Source organism: Chiloscyllium plagiosum, chromosome 14 (assembly GCF_004010195.1).
Source record: "Chiloscyllium plagiosum isolate BGI_BamShark_2017 chromosome 14, ASM401019v2, whole genome shotgun sequence".
In the NCBI taxonomy this organism is placed as follows: Eukaryota; Metazoa; Chordata; class Chondrichthyes; order Orectolobiformes; family Hemiscylliidae; genus Chiloscyllium; species Chiloscyllium plagiosum.
Window position 1 is genome coordinate 44,036,183 of NC_057723.1, and position 17,598 is coordinate 44,053,780.

Sequence of the window (17,598 nt, forward strand, 5' to 3'; positions counted from 1 at the left end):
GGGTCACCAGAATATATATGCATTCAGACATAAAAATATATTGCTGCAAATTAAACAAGTTTTTTAAGAAGGGTTTTTTTTTAAAAACCTGTTTTGAAGCAGATGTATGTTCTTCACTGGCAATCCTGTAAAAAAACTGACTGAAACAGAAGTTGGCTTACAACATAGGAAGATTTGCCCACGGTCTGTTTCCTGTTTATAACATTGCACACATTAAGTTTCCTGATAAGTTATCTGGATGTTAGGGCAGTGTACACGTTGCAATATTTATAAACTGTCACTCCATCAATCATTTCACAACTTCCTTGGGAGCATTTTTATTTTCTGCAGCTCCGTTATGTAGAATTGGAGTCCATGCTGAAGTTAAACTGCAAAAATATGTTGACCCAGCAACAGCATGGTGAATGGAGTTATGGAAGAAATACTCAGATCTGAAAAAGAGGCTCGAAATTTAGATCTTAAACTAAGTAGTTTTGTTAATCATCAATGGCCTACATTTATTGCCTGTCCTTAATTGCCCCTTCCCAGAGCCATTTTCCAGAACTCTCAGTTGAAAGCCAACCGCATGACTATAGATCTGGACTCCCATGTAAGCTAGAGAAAGCAAAGCCAGCAGATTTCCTGCCTTCTAAGGACTTTAATGAACAGATTATCATCATTAAACTAGCTTTTAATTCCAGATCTTTGAATTCAAATGTCACCATCTGGCATGATGCACAGGTACTAATAATGTAGTGATTTAAAATTTTAGGTGTTCCCCTAGCAGCTGATGTTGAAAGAGTATTGATGCCTTCTTCAGGGTAGAAGAAGGCCATAGAAGAACTTTGATTTTCAAATTCTCTTTCTTAATTTTAAAGGTTTGTTTAACTGGAACCAATCAGTTTAGGATATGAGCAGAAGAAGTTTGGTTAGCCTCAAATTTGCAGCATGAATTCCTATGCCAAGGGTACATTAGGATATTTCAAGTCATGAGGTAGCATGGATGAGGGTTTCAACAACCATTCACTTGAGTTGGAATTGGAATGTTATAAAGGGAGAAATGAGCAGATGTGTTTTTGGAACCTATCCAAGTTAAAGATTATGAACAGTTAAATTCAGCCTCATCTTAATCTGGGATAAATTTGGGGTAGATGACTAGGGAGCTGGGTTTGTGTTGATGACTGAGGACGATTGTGGTACATTACCTGATGATCAGTCCTGGTGTCCTGTGATATTATTAACCTCTATCTATATGTGCTACTGAATAACAGTTGTTTGAGATAGTTACTACTACCTCTCCTCCCTGTGCCCAAGAGAAAACAAAGACCATCCAATAAATGGAAGTAGAGAATCTGTTACTAAGGTGTATCTGCAGAAGAGGCACTCTACTTGAATGTTAAGGTTTTTTGCAGGATAGTGATTAATATGGGTTCATTTGGTCAGACAAATTACTTGCTCCTTAAGGAGCTGGAATAGATACATCTTCCGAGCTGGAGTCGAACTCCTTGACTATATTCTCAGGCTTTCACTCCACCCTTTCCACGGAGGCCACATTGTTACACAAATATTTAACCCCTTCAGAATCATTACCTTACAACTACAACAATGGTCTTTATTGGGCAGAAATTTCTGTTGATATAGTAGCTGGCTCAATGACAAGCAGTGAGACAGGTGGAGCTGGATGGGATCAGTGTATATATTTAGATAATACCACAAGCACTGTATAGATGTAAGAGGAAGCCAAAGAGTGATTTATGGGGACACCAGAGCAAATAGTATGGTGGGAGAAGATGAGTTTGTGGGTATGATTGGAAAATGGAGGTACAGCCAGCTGTGTGAGAGGCAGGGGTAATTGTTTTTTTTTGAGGGAATGTGGGAAATTTGAAGATGCAAAATAATGTGGGAGTGAACATTCAGAATGTCAGTTAACATTGGAGCTAGAAAAGGAAATTGGAAGATCATAAATTTAGTGGGAATATAAGGAACAGGAGATGGATCTCATAACATGAGTTCAGAAAGGGCTTGACAGGAGAATAGATGAGAAACTTGAGAAAGATTTATTTTAGAGGCAATTTGGTCTGCTGGGCTAGTGGAGAGCAAGGAAGTGGCAAAAATAGCTGATCAGGTAAGTTCAATCCTGGTGAAAATGCGCATGAGCTCTTTTATACTTATGAGATCAGGCTAGAGATTGGAACGGCTGAAGGAAGTGGTTTGCAGTAGAGGAAACAAACTGTGGGGTTTCCTTTGCATACTAGATCATTCCTGGAATACTGAGTAGTTTGGCAATTGAAGGCAGGACCTAATGCCTGCTTTCTCACACTCAGTCAGATTTGTCAATGATTGGCTAACCTAGTTGTATGTTTTATGTCCATTCAAGTTTATATCCCCGGAACAGAAATTAGGGCCATTAGGGTCAACCAGGATGACAGTATATCGGTTTTGATTTGGTAAGCGCATCCAAACGTCGGCTGATTGTAACTGCAGAAATATAATGCATGGAAAACAAAAATGTGTGTTCCAGGAGGACTGAGACAATATTGAAGGAAAATCTTTGATATTTCATTTAAAATGATTCTCTTTCAGAATCTGATCTCCTGCCCTTTATATTTTATCTTGAAGCAAATTAGACTTGAAATTATGGTATCATAGCATCATTGGTAACAGATGACTACTTATGTTTTATGGTTTGAAGAATATAATGCATATTCATTTCGTAAACCTTCTTAAATTTGAAAAATTGACATTAGATTTTGCTATTCTAGCTTTGACTGATCTGAAAAATGATGATGATATTGGTAGGAAAAGCCAGCTTCTACTTCAGGCATCAGTGTTATCACTGGTTCTCAAAGTAATTGAATCTGAGAGGGAGGTGAGAATGATTTGACCAACTGTTGCATCTAGTCCATAAGAGTCGAGATGGCGGCACATGGGATTTCTCCAATGTTTGGAGCCCTACTTCCCACAAAGGAAGATGTTTAAGGTGATTCCAAGTCCTTCTCAGCTCTTAGAGTTCCTCAGGGTATTGCCCTACACCTAATCATCAGTTATTTTATCAATGACCTTCACTTCTTCATGTTATGAAGGGGAGATCGTTGCTAATTGCTCAATGCTCAGCAACACTTATGACTTAGAGTCATAGAGATGTACAGCACGGAAACAGACCCTTCAGTCCACCCGTCCATGCTAATCAGATATCCCAATCCAATCTAGTCCCACCTGCCAGCACCCAGCCCATATCCCTCCAAACCCTTCCTATTTATATACCCATCCAAATGCCTTTTAAATGTTGCAATTGTACCAGCCTCCACCACTTCCTCTGCAGCTCATTTCATACATGTACCACCCTCTGTGTGAAAACGTTGCCCTTTAGGTCTCTTTTATATCTGTCCCCTCTCACCTTAAACCTATGCCCTCGAGTGCTGGACTCGCTGACCTCAGGGAAAAACCTTTGCCTATTTATTCTATTCATGCCCCTCATAATTTTGTAACCCTCAATAAGGTCACCTCTCAGCCTCCGACGCTCCAGGGGGGAAAAGCCCCAGCCTGTTCAGCCTCTCCCTGTAGCTCAAATCCTCCAACCCTGGCAACATCCTTGTAAATATTTTCTGAACCCTTTCAAGTTTTACAACATCTTTCCGATAGGAATCGTTTATAGCTAAATGCAACAGGACTTGCATAATATCCAGGCTTGAGTTGTCCTCCGCCGTATCTGCTCCCAGGAGGACCAGTTCCATCACAGAATACACCAGATGGCCTCCTTCTTTAGAGACCGCAATTTCCCTTCCCACGTGGTTAAAGATGCCCTCCAACGCATCCGGTCCACATCCCGCACCTCCGCCCTCAGACCCCACCCCTCCAATCGTAACAAGGACAGAACGCCCCTGGTGCTCACCTTCCACCCTACCAACCTTCGCATAACCAAATCATCCGCCAACATTTCCACCATCTCCAAAAAGACCCCACCACCAAGGATATCGTTCCCTCTCCACCCTTTCCGCCTTCTGCCAAGACCGTTCCCTCCGTGACTACCTGGTCAGGTCCACGCCCCCCTTCAACCCACCCTCCCATCCTGGCACCTTCCCCTATCACCGCAGGAATTGCAAAACCTGCGCCCACACCTCCTTCCTCACCTCCATCCAAGGCCCTAAAGGAGCCTTCCACATCCATCAAAGTTTTACCTGCACATCCACCAATATCATTTATTGTATCCATTGCTCCCGATGCGGTCTCCTCTACATTGGGGAGACTGGACGCCTCCAGCAGAGCATTTTAGGGAACATCTCTGGGACACCCCATCAATCAACCACACTGCCCCGTGGCCCAACATTTCATTTCTCCCTCCCACTCTGCCGAGGACATGGAGGTCCTGGGCACCCATTGTACTCTTTGCTACTTTCCCCCACCCTCCTCCCTGACCTATCACCTCCATCATCACCCCCATTCACCTATTGTACTCTATGCTATTTTCTCCCCACGCCCATCATCCTCTCATTTATCTCTCCACCCTTCAGGCACTCTGCCTGTATTCCTGATGAAGGGCTTTTGCCCGAAACGTCCATTTTCCTGCCCCTTTTTGCTGCCAGAACTGCTGTGCTTTTCCAGCACCATTATAATCCAGAATCGGGTTTCCAGCATCTGCAGTCATTGCTTGTCACTTATCAGCCCAAGATAAAAACAATCTGTGCACAAGTGCTAGTCAATGTCTATCTCCATCAAGAGAACTTAACCAATGCCCTTGACATTCAATGTCAGTCCCCCATTATCAACAGCCTAAGGGTTGCCATTAACGAGAAACTGGGTAAGTGATATAAATAGTGTTTTCAAAACCAGGTAAGTAAAATACCTTTCATTTCAGGTAATCATCCTTGAATCAAGATTGAGTTCATACTAAATCTGAGGAGCTAGTCCTCACAATACCTCATTGTGCTTGTTTGTTTGAATAAAATATGTTAATACAATCATTCCTTTTGAGAGTGGTTCTGTGATACATATGACAGCATTTTGCTCTGTAGTTGTTCTCTGTAGTCTATAATTTTCTAATGAGCTTTAGCACAGCAGATGTTTCAACACATTTCTTTTTTGGCTTCTCTTCCAGAGTTGTTCGTTCCACAGGAGGTGGTGATGAGAAGGTATAGTGGATGACTACTTTTTCTACAAATACTATGCATGTTTATTTTAAAAATAACAACCTAAGGCAGACTGTGTCAAGTAATTTTTTCAATTGTGCAGGTTCAATGTAATTCTTGTACCATTGTCAAACAAAGTAAAAGGTCCCTCACTAAAAATGGATTATAACTTGATTGTGTACTAAGATTATATTATTTCAATTATTGACATGATTTTGTTTCTAACCTTCCCGTTGGAAATCCTGGATGTATATTAAAACACCAATTTGTCAATACCAAAGGTGGCAGAGTTCACTCTTGCTTAATCATGCACAACTGTTGAGGTCAAGTAATTCAAATTGCTTTGCTTTATGTTGTAATTACTCACTTAGTATTGAGATTCCCACTTTGTGAAGTACATTTAATCTATTGAGACAATCTAATATATTGTGATTGCTAATGCATGATCAACCAGTATTCAAATTACCTTTTTTGTTTATTTTGCTTTCAGTGGTGATGTTTTTGTCCAAATTTATTTTGAGTGCATCTCTTAAGTTGGAGGAAAAATGACAAATTTCTGCGTTTCCTTGAGCAATCGGCTTCAATTTTGCCTGGATTTATGTGGTAGACATTAGTGCTATGTTTGCTTATAGCCCTTGTATTTAGTGTTGACTGATTTTCTTTTTCCCCCAAGATCACTCAGATTGGGCTATGTTGGTATCAAAGTCTGTTCTGCTTCTTAAGACTTGAGCAAGGTAAAGGGTACAGTGATGGCTTTCCCTCCAAGAACAGAATGAGAACACTATAATATGGTTTTACTGCGTTTACAAAAAACTTACCTTGTGTAGCTAGGGGGAGTAGGAGTGTTTCCCCAACTCTAACTCTAGACAGAGCTTTTAGACATCCCCTTCTTAGCCTAAGGATTATTCCTGTGGGTCTATAGTGCCAGCCTACTCCAGGTAATCTTAACAATTTAAGCAGTCCTCTCCAACTCTTTTTTTTCCCCAATCTTATTTAATTAGAAATTGATGAGTGGCATGTTGGAGAGGCCTGATGCAGTACTTTGTGATTAACACTGCTGTCTCACAATGCCAGTGACCTGGGTTTGATTTCAGCCTCAGATGTCTGTCTGTGTGGAGTTTGCACATTCTCCCTGTATCTGCATGGGTTTCCCTGGAGTGCTCTGATTTTTTTCCGCCACAATCCAAAGACGTGCAGGTTAGTGGAATGGGCCATGCTAAATTACCCATAGTGTTCAGGAATGAGTAGGTTAGGTGCACTAGTCAGGGGTAAATACAGGATAACAGGGTAGGGGAATGGGTCAGAGTGGGTTAGTCTTTGGAGGGTTGGTGTGGACTTGGGCTGAAGGGCCTGCTTCTACACTGTAGGGATTCCGATTTGGCTGAGCCTGCCTACTGGCACTCCTGAATAGGCACTGTGTTTTCTTGCCGTGATCGTGACCAAATTTTTAAAATTGAGGCTTTTTTCCTCTGGCAGTTTAGCAGTACTTTGGGATATTGTTCTTCCGACTTGGGCTGGTTTAGGATTAAGAGAGAAATTATTTGGGCCTTTTTAGCAATCTCATTATTGCCACATCTCTGCTGTTACATATTATTGGACAGAGTGAATAGCATACATAAAATTGCTAGATGTATAGTGTTCTCTCTCAGAATAATAATCTGACTCCTAAAACTGACCTTATCCAAGGACTATGGCTACAAGTTGTTTATGCTGGGAACTTTGTGTCTGGGACACAATGCAAATTCAAAAAGGCCTTTGAGTTACTTAAGAACCTAATTTGGATGTGGCAACAAAGCATTTCCCATTCTCAGATTGTCTAGTGAAGCAAGTAGAAGAAAGACTGGGTTAAGTTGCAGGCATTCATTTGGACCGTGACCTAATCGGATGTTGTGCTGTGTACTTCAATGATTAGAACTATCAGGAGGGCTAGCGACAAGAGGCTTGGGTTCAAGTCCCACCTGTCCAAGAGGTCTCTGATAACATCTATGAACAGGTTGATTTTGAATATATCTTGAAAAAAGACTTGCGCATTTCAATGAAAGGTGTTATGATCCTAGAGTAGACTGCTGAATTTGTGTTATAATTTGGCTGGTGACCAATAACCACTTTTATGAAGTGAGATTTGAGGTATTCACAAAGAATAAAGCCCAACAATTCTATCATTTAAACAAACCAAAGTTTAAACTTCTCTGCAGAAAGAGGAATATGATCGAGGGTGTGGATACAACTTTTTATTCTAATTCTAAGAATCAACCTGAACCAGGGTCACAGTCTAAGGAAATAGGTAAACCATTTAGGACAGATGAGAAATGTCTTCACCCAGAGAATGGTGAGCCTGTGGATTTGACTACTGTAGAAAATAGGTAAAAACAAGGTCTGCAGATGCTGGAAACCAGAGTCTAGATTAGAGTGGTGCTGGAAAAGCACAGCAGGTCAGGCAGCATTTAAGGAGCAGGAAAATCGACGTTTCGGGCAAAAGCCCTGCATCAGGAATAGGGCAATGTATTTTGGATGTGTCAAGATTGTCCCACCACTTTTAAGCAAAGGTGTTAATATCAATGTAGCCTTGGAGTAAGTAATCAACTCAGTCAAAGGTCATTCCTGATGAAGGGCTTTTGCCCGAAACGTCAATTTTTCTACTGTAGAAAATAGTTGAAGCCAAAGTATCATATAACTTTTTTTAAAAAATGTGATAGATAAAGTACTTGGGACTAAAAGAACCAAAGGATGTGAGGAAAGAGGCACAGGCTGTTTAGTTGGATGACTATAATGAATGGTGGAGCAGGCTTGAAGGGCCATATGGCCTACCTGTTCTATTTTCTGTGATTCTTTGTCTAATTGATGAAACTGATGTTTGAGACAGAAACGTAATAGTGAAGGGATGGGTAATTGGCAATTAGCTAACAGTCTTATGTGTTGGAAGAATATATTTGTGGCTTCACCTTGCATGTCTCCACCATGTGCTGCTGACCATTTCCTTCAAGTAGATAAAAACAATGACTGCAGATGCTGGAACCAGATTCTGGATTAGTGGTGCTGGAAGAGCACAGCAATTCAGACAGCATCCGAGGAGCAGTAAAATCGACGTTTCGAAGCGTCGATTTTACTGCTCCTCGGATGCTGCCTGAACTGCTGTGCTCTTCCAGCACCACTAATCCAGAACCATTTCCTTCAAGTGCCTCTTGATGTCTCATTGTTTGGCAAATTGTGGGACATGCATTACATTGGCTATGTTGTATTAGTAATGTAATCTATCTGAGCAAGATTTGTGGTGTGTTTTGTGCTCTCACTTCACTTTGCTGTGCAATGCAACTACACATGCATTAGGTTTATCTGCTAGGTAAGGGTTAACAATTTATGCAGCATGAATATCTTTGGATCCTTTGATTCAGATAATGAAGACAAATTGGATCAACTTAAAAGCATGTTAGATGTCTTCCCCTCTCAACCAAATACCATAAATATTTATCATTAGAACATCAGAAGTTAAAACTAGTATTGGGAAATGGTACACAATGGATGATGAATTTGGACGTGGTTATCACACTTGATTTTATTTCCAATTGTAAGGAAAATGTGGTGGATATGAGACTTGAGCTCCAGTAAGCTAGCAAACATTTTTGCATTGGTACATACTAAGTACAATTGCTGATTATTACATTTTGTACGTCACAAACAAAACTAGTGAAATTTAATAGAAACAACTCCTTGACTTAAATGTGTTTTGCTAAAAGACTTGGGGAGCTATTTTGTTATTTACTATTTAACTTTGCTCTATCTATTCTGAAATTAAGTGACATGTTGAAATCTTTATCCTTGTCTTTTTACATTGATGTGACTATTCAATGCTCTCTTAGCCAACTGCCCATCTTCTACCATATATAAATTTAAGCTTATTTGAAACTCTGCCAATGTCTTAATTTAAGCTTGGTTCACCCCTTGCTCCCAGGTTCACTGATCAACATTGATCCTTGGTTAAGCAACACGTCTCTTCTTTTAATTCACATCCTTGTTTTCAGGACCTTTGACAAACCCGTGCCTCCCGCGCTCTGTAACTTCCTCTACAACCCTCTCTGTCCTTAGAATTTAACTCCTGAGTAATGTTCTCACTTGGCAATGTATTTTGGATGTGTCAAGATTCTCCCACCACTTTGGATCATTTAAGCAAAGGTATTAATATCAATGTAACCTTGGAGTAAGTAATCAACTCAGTTAAAGGTCATTACTGACACCAGAATGGAGGTCAATTGCAGTGCAGTACAAGGCTAGCAATAATGACATTTTAAAATTTCTAGGTGCCTATCTACAGTTTGTTTTCAAATGAAAAACTATATTGCAGTTGAAATTTTATTTTGAAGTTCATATTGTCAGAGATCCAAGGTCAAAGTATATTTGACTTTCTGGTAGATGTTCCTCCACATTTCAATTTTTCTTTCCTATCAGTTGCTGATTTGGTTTTGGAGAAGGATGTAGTTATTGCATGCATAAGCCAGCTTACTAAAGCATGGAGATTGGTGTCATGTTCAGTCGAAGATTAACAAAATCTAACTTTCTGCCTGGAGAGCCTAATGGATATAGGTGATAAAATAGCAAGGCCTGGTTACTTAGTCATACACTAGTGTATCTGACTAGACGTAGATTTCTGTAGTGTCTCAAGATTATAGTTGAAGTTTTATCACCAGTGATAATATTGAGTTAACGGTACTGTTTTTCCAATAAGTAATGCTGAAAATCAAATCTTTAGAAGTGCTTGCTCAATAATCCAAATGCTGAACCTATTCATACTAAGGAAGTAGAATTACTTTTTTTTTTAATCAGCTGAGATGTCGGCTTATGCATTTAGCAGCCTGTAACTTCAAATTATTAACTCCCCATCAGTGTAAGGCACCGGTCAACTCTATTGCTGAGGATTCAAGCGGACAACCCTTATAATGTATTTGCTCAAGTACAGGAACAGTGGTGTGTTGTTGCAGTTTTACAGGGTCTTGGTGAGGCCACTCTTAGAATACTGTGTGCAGTTGTGGTCTCCATTTCTGAGGAAGGTTGATCTTGCTGTTGAGGGAGAGCAGTAAAAATTTACTAGGCTGATTGCAGGGATTGCAGGACGAGAGATTGAGGTTAAGATTTGTTTTTGCTGGAATTCAGATGAGTGAGGGGGGCTATTATAGAGACTTACAACAGGAGACTTCTAACAGGATCAGGTTAGGTCGATGCAGGGAGGATGTTCCTGATGCTGGGTGCATCCAGAATCAGGGGTCACACTCTGATTTGGGTGGACCATTTAGGGCAGAGATGAGGAGACATTTCTTCATCCAAAGAGTGGTGAGCCTGTGGAATTCATTACCACAGAAAGTAGTCAATACCAAAACGTTGAATGTATTCAAGAGGTGACGATATACAGCAGTTGTAGTGAATAAGAACAAAGGTTATGGGGAGAAAGCAGGGTTAGGCTATTGAGCTGGACAGTCAGCATGATTGTGATGAATGGTGGATCAGGTTCAAAGGGCCAAATCGTCGCCTCCTGCTCCTATCTTCTATGCTTCAATGTTTTTAAGACCACCATTATGCAATTGCATTTTGTCAGTACGTATGACAAGTGAACATGTTTGTTATGAAGAACTATTCTTTGGGGACATGTTGAGAACATTATTGCAAGGGCCAAGTATAAATTATTGGAATGTATTATGTCGGAATGAATTACCTTTTGACCTTCAATATTCATGCAGCTTGGATTTAAAATTGACAATTCAGTGTTTTGTACTGTTATGCAATTATATTCTTAAGTAATAACTATGGACAACTCCATTGTGCTTGAGTCTTGCCTCAATGTCTGACTGACGGTGTAACTGCATGTTGCTTGTGGTGTTTTTGAGTTTTTGTGTGTTTCTTTTGCTCAGGATTTTATGCTTACTGAACCTTCTGTTCCGAAGTACTCGTTTGACTCCAACATGCCACTGAATAAGACAGCAAGACCATTTGGTGTTACAACTACGGGAAGTTCAAATTCAGGGACACCAATAAAGTCAGTGAGCTACAAACCTGTATCCCTATATACTCCACCTTCTGCTTTGCCTAGCATCACACCTGCATCCCAGACACAACTGCAGTATGGCACAACCACAGAAAAGCACAGCTCAACTGCAACCACATTGCAGCATCCAAATGGGTATGTCAAAACATGCATACAAACCTGTCACCAAAATATAACACAAAAATAAAATGCTGTTTCAAAATCATTGCACTGGAGAGGAAGTTCCATTGCTAAGTTTCATTAAAAAAGAATCATTTTATAGGAAATATAATAACTACGCAGGCATTGCTACCCTAAATGGGCAGATTTCTTGAGGTCAAGCACTGATCTTTGATTTTACTGGATGAAATATAACGTACAACCAACTGGAATTACAAACCATAATGCCTTGGCAATAGACTTTCCTCTCTCAAATGACAACTGCCTTAATCAGAGTGCCCACAAAAATTTTATTTTTTTTATACATAGAGTATCAGTGAATTATATCAGAATGCTTTCTGCATGATGCATGACTGTTCAAACTATTCTAGCTTCCCAAAGAAAAGCAGTTTTTCAAGTTTGTTAAAAGTGTGACTTTTTAATGAGCAAAATGTTTCACTTGTATTTTGCAAGTATTTTCTGTGATTTGCTTTTGCTCTATCTGACATTGATCAAAGTATTTTGGAACAGTTTAATTAATCAACTGGGTGTCATTTGCATTTTGGAATGATGGAAGTTTCCTTTGTAGTTAAAGTATTTGCACTGGTTATTATGTATAGCATTTTAAAATATTTCTGCACAAAATTATTTTCCAGATTGTGCCAAATTTGATTAATCGAAGGTGCTCTGGATTTCTGATGTGTTCTAATTTCATTTCGATTGTCACTTGTTAAGTGCATGCAACAGTATGGCATGAGGTTACTGTTTTGGAACTGTGGATTGGCTGTAGTAACGTGTGCAAGTTGTGACACTTCCTTTTTAAGAAATTATAAATGAGCTTACTGGTCAGGGTCATATTTGACAAGTGTATGCAGTAATGCTTACCCAACACAGGTCCATACTTGGAAAGGTATATATTTATCTTGGCCTATATTGAGCCTCTTGAATGCGTACCTACTGCTTCAGTTAGCAAGCTTTGGAAGTAGTTGTCAAGAGGTGTATTTCAAAATATCTGTCGCTGATGCAAAATATTGTTCTCCTAATTCTGAAGCTTTCAATGTACTCTATAATTTTGATCACGTTTAAAAAGTAAGCATGCAGCCAACAGAATCTCACTGAGACACATTTTGGGCTACATGAATTATTTAATTACATTCTGGGGCTTCATGGCAGTAAGTTTCTGTTAACTCAGTATTGAAGAAAATGTCCTTCAAAATGCTAAATATAACCACTGCAAGGTTTTTAATTTAAAGAGAAATTGAGAGTTTGGCAATGTGTGGCACGAAATTTGTTTTCGGCATCAATACAAAAGCAGTAGGAAAGAAAATCTTGCTGATTCAGTTTTTTCCAGATTGTGGTACTACCAAAAAACAATTGCAAGGTGATTTGTGCCTATTTTCTGAAAATAATCCTGAGGCCTTATATCATGCATTTTGCATGTTGCAAATATATTCAATATGAAAGTGGCTAAGTTTGGCAAATAACTAACTGGCAGTGTTTTGACAATTTTAAATATTCACTAATTACAGGAGGGTGGCATGTTGAAATTTAACTAACGCACATTGACATTGACAATGAAAAGGTAATGTTGCCATGGTCCTGCTGGACCACAAGGCTGCTCTCTCATTAGAATAGAGATGACGAGTGATGATTGAACCGAAGGGTCACCATGCCTCAGGCAAGGGAGAGGTTGAGAAGGAAAGTTTTTCATGGTAACCTCAACCAGTGTGGGAATTCATCCTGTGCTGTCAACCACACTCTGCATCACCAAAATAGCCATCCAGCTAACTGAGCAAACTGACGGTGTTATTGTCAATGTATGGATTAATGCACAAGTGGGAAGAGAGAAAGAGTTTCACGTGATTTTTCTTTTAACATATATTCATGACTTCTTGACTGAATAACAGTTACAGTTTGTATGCCAAACACAAGAACTATTGTGTTTCTTTTTGTGCACTAAGCTTCTTACAACTGGAGTTGTTTTCAGATTCCTTTCTTTTGTTCTTTGTCTGGCATATGTTTTGACATATGGGACTACAGAAATAAGTATAAATTGTCAGCATGATATGGTTGACATTTTCTATTCTATTTGCATTGTGAAGTAAAACAACAGGCATAAAGAAAAATACTTGTTTTTCTCCTAAATTGTGATAGATGATTTGCATGAAGGAAGAAATTGCAGGATGTACCTAATACGTGACTTTCCAATACATGCAGTCACAGAGCTGTCAAATTAGTCAAGTGGAATCACAAGTCAACTGTGCCTCAGGATGTTTATAACAGCAGGGGTATTGAATGTTTTACAGTCAGTTAATCCTATGGATAGTGAATACACTACATGTTCTGATGACTTTTCCACTCTTCTGGTGACTCAATAAAAGTATATTTTTGTTTTATGGTTTCTCACAATTTTCGCATGTGACAGTACAAAAGGATGTGAAAAAGGATATTTGAAACAGTTTCAAACTATTGAAGCAAAACAATGAAGGGAAATATACCATTTCAGCAAACCTGAATGATGTTAGTCTAAAGTACCAAATATCATACTATCTTCCTCCTCCATCTCTATCTGGCCTTCAATCTTTATATCTTTTTATTTTCACTGCCATTTTCTTTTATTTAAAAACTTTACCTTTTTAGCTATCATTTCATATTTAACTCATCTTGTACCTTTTTTCTTTTTCTTCAGGTGGATACTCTAATCAAGTTAGTACATTTCCTTCTTTTGTATTTATTTAATATGGGTGGCATATTGTAATTTACTCTTGAAAGGAAAGATCATGGATTTGAGTAGCTCTTCAGTCTTTTACATGTAGAAGTGAACCTAAAATATATGTAACCACTGCAATCTTAACTGAAACTCAAAACAATTAACAGCTTCACACCAAAGTATAAATTAGTATAGCTGTGCATTAAGATAGTAATTTATAGTTGTTTTTTGTTCTAAAGAACAGAATATATATTTATATATTTGCTGTTTCCTGAGAGAGAGAAGTTTTTTAATAATAAAATATAAATAAACTTGTAATATCTTAACTGAGATACATTTTGCTTTTCTATTTCACCCTTTGAATAGTGAAGCACAGTATTTCTACTTTTTCTTTCAAATTTGCTACCCTTTATAATGGTTGTCTCAAAATTCTCAAGGAAGCATTTTCACTTTCAGTACAAATTGCATTAATGCATATCAACTTTTGAATGAAATTCTGATGCTAAAGTGTGTAGAAGTCTAAATATACTGTTATGCATTAGCTTTAATTGCTGTCCATAACATTCTCACTAGTTAGGTGGTGATTGGTGTTGAAATGTACTCAAAGGAGAGAGAATAATTTGAATATAGGAAGAATGCTTTTTAATGTAACAAAGCTACTTTTAACTTGCTGTGTGAGATTGAGAGGTGGTGAAGTATTGAAGAGGTTGATAAAAAGCAAGTAAAACAAACAGTGGAAGACAAAACATTATGGAGACAGGACACTGAGCAGATTAATAAAATATCCCTGTTTGGCTAGTAAGAGAAAGTGTTGCTGCACGAGGTGAATACAAGAAGAATTGCTTGGTTGGTACTGCAAGCATCCTAACATGACGGAAGGTGGCAGCAGAGACAGTGTTGGGACTCCATGAGCATAAGCTGAAAACAAAGGTAGACAGAAACGGTATTACCTACAGAAGTTGTCATGGTAAAGAGAACCTAACACTACTTTGTCTAAAAATAAAAACCAAATACATTGGATGCTGGAGATCTTCAAATTAAAAAAAAATAAGATGACGGAGAAGCTGAGTAAGATTGTGTCTGTGGACAGAGAAACCAGTCAATGTTTCATACCAGTATGACTCTTAGAAAATTGCATTTCCAAATTTTCCACGTCAAACCCTGTCACAACCTCTCAGCAATTTCATTGCTCATCATCCACAAGTGTGGAATAAGCTTCCATATGTATGTTGTTAATCATAAGCTCCAGCTCTATCCTACATAGTTTCTTCACAATTGATTCTGTCACTTGAGGGACTGAAGTTTCGGTGAAGCTAAATTTTCTCTACTTGGCCAATTGATGCTTTAATTTTTGCCTTCCAGCAGATAATTCACTCCATGTTTGATCATGCCAAACCAAACACAAATACCATCCGCTGGTATTTAATTCAGTCCAGAGCTGAAAGTCAAACTTGTGTTCACTAGATACTTTTGTTTTGCACCTTTGTTGAAACAGCAGATCCATGCAACCCAATTTGACTTCTGGCACCTATACATTTGCCATCATCAGCCTTGAAACATTTCAGTAACAAACCTTCTAGGCCATAATCTCCATGTTGCATCAATTCTAGAACTCTACTTGCCCACCTTTTTATAATCCATATTGTTTGTTTTCTTTCTTAAACATCATTTTAAAAATAACTTTATCCTCATTTGTTAATGTCTCTGTCACCTCGTTGATTCTACTCTAATGTTAGTTTTATGCAACCTTGCGTGCACTCCTGCTCTTTCATGGTCTCACTCTCTCTTGTTTTGCATTTTCCTTCATTTCACCATATTCTGTACAACTTTCAGCTGTGTGGCCCTATTCTCTGGAGTTTATTTCAGAATCCTAAAGTTAATGCATTTCTTTAAAACACATTTTTCCACTATGCTTTCAATGAACCCTCCTCTAAACGTAATTATTTCCATGCTTGCATTGCAAAAGCTTGGAACTGTAGAAATGGGATTCCCAATTGACCAGTAGGGAGATCATTCTTCAGATCCCTGTATATCAGGGTGAAGCTCTAGGACTTGTATTCACAACTTTTCTTTTTTGTTTGTCTTCTACATAATTATTCAGGTCCGATTATAAATATCTCTGTTATTTTTGATTCATCTGACTATGTGCTTGGCTGTCTGTTACGTAAGTCTGAAAACATCGGCTGATGTTACTATGTCATTCAGAACAAGGCGAATTTCTTATCTTTTGTGATGTAAACAATGTTTGTAAAGATTAACTAAACAATACACATCCAAGTTTGCAAATGCTGAGCTCAAAGTGATAGTAGTAAATAAGTCACAGGACACATGATAAGCAGGTAACTGATGCCTTGATGGCAGCTATTTAATGACACCAAACTTTGGAGATTGTAGTTTTATTGTAACAGCAAACATTCGGATGCTCCTGCTGTTTAGGTTAGAGGCTAGAAGGACTAATTAATGGATGAGTCATTTAGCTATTGCTTGGAAGTACAGTTGACCCATAAATCCTTAACTTGTCAGCAGTCAGGGAAGAAAGTCTGATATGAAATGTGATCCACATGTCATTCTTGAAGCATTCATAGGTTTCCTTAAAGCAGATACATAGCAATAACTGCTGTTTCAAGAACTGAAAGCCTATTACTCTATTACAATTGTTAGGTGAAGTTGGACCTACAAATATAGTGGCAGAATGACTTGCATAAATATCCTGGCCCTGATCTTTGCAGACCTCTCTTGTATGTCTCCTTTTAATCTTGCATCACTTCATCCATGAAGTAGCATATTTGAAGTGCTTCAGAATTAAGTTATCAGTAATTAAAATTGCCTTATCACTCATCCAGAAGTCTGGTCTATTTATTGCATTTCCTTCTCACTCTATTACAAAATGTTTCAATTAGAATTCAGCATTTCATAATTAGTAAGCAATATTAATTTAGGTTCCGCATAAACATGTCAAATGTATGACAAAAAATTCCCAAATGGAAGTGTTGTCATAAAATCTTCCTTATTATCTAACAAGAATAGTTGCAGATGTATGGCTGTTCTTTAAGAACTGGCACAAATTAAGCTAATAAGTACATAGGCATAATGTTCACAAATAATATATTTTAAGAAACCATTTCATACACTCACTTATTGAAGTGAGAGTCACCACCCTTGACATCAAGGCTGCATTTGACTGTGCCATCAGGGACCCCTAGCAAAACTGGAAGCAATAGCTTTCAAAGGGCAAAATTTATGGTTAGAGCCATACTTGGCACATAGGAAGATGGTTGCAATTGTTGGAGGTCAGTCATCTCAGCTCCAGGAAACCTCAAAGGTTTCCTCAGAGTAGTATCATGGGCCCAACTATCTTCAGCTCCTTCATCAATGACCTTCCCTCCATCATAAAGTCAGAAGTGGAAATGTTTGCTGATTATTGCACAATATTCAGCCCCATTTGCAACTCCTCCGATACTGAAGCAGTCTGTGTCCAAATGTAACAAGATCCGGACAATATCCAGAATTAGACTGACAAGTCACAAGTAACATTCGTGCCACACAAATGCCAGGCAATAACCATTTCCAATATGAAGGGTTTTTGCCTGAAACGTCGATTTTCCTGCTCCTCA

At 38.6% G+C, this 17,598-nt stretch overlaps 1 protein-coding gene across 5 annotated transcripts in view; it reads left to right on the forward strand.

The window, feature by feature from the left end:
- pdlim7 (PDZ and LIM domain 7) overlaps nt 1-17,598 on the forward strand; it is a 142,316-nt gene that overhangs the window by 63,936 nt on the left and 60,782 nt on the right. For 4 of the 5 annotated variants that reach the window (XM_043703721.1, XM_043703724.1, XM_043703720.1 and 1 more), the window contains 2 exons: nt 5,075-5,108; nt 11,003-11,271. In XM_043703721.1, coding sequence (XP_043559656.1) covers nt 5,075-5,108; nt 11,003-11,271 — 303 coding nt within the window. The remainder of the gene's footprint in view (nt 1-5,074; nt 5,109-11,002; nt 11,272-17,598) is intronic. The other variant, XM_043703722.1, reaches the window with a different exon arrangement.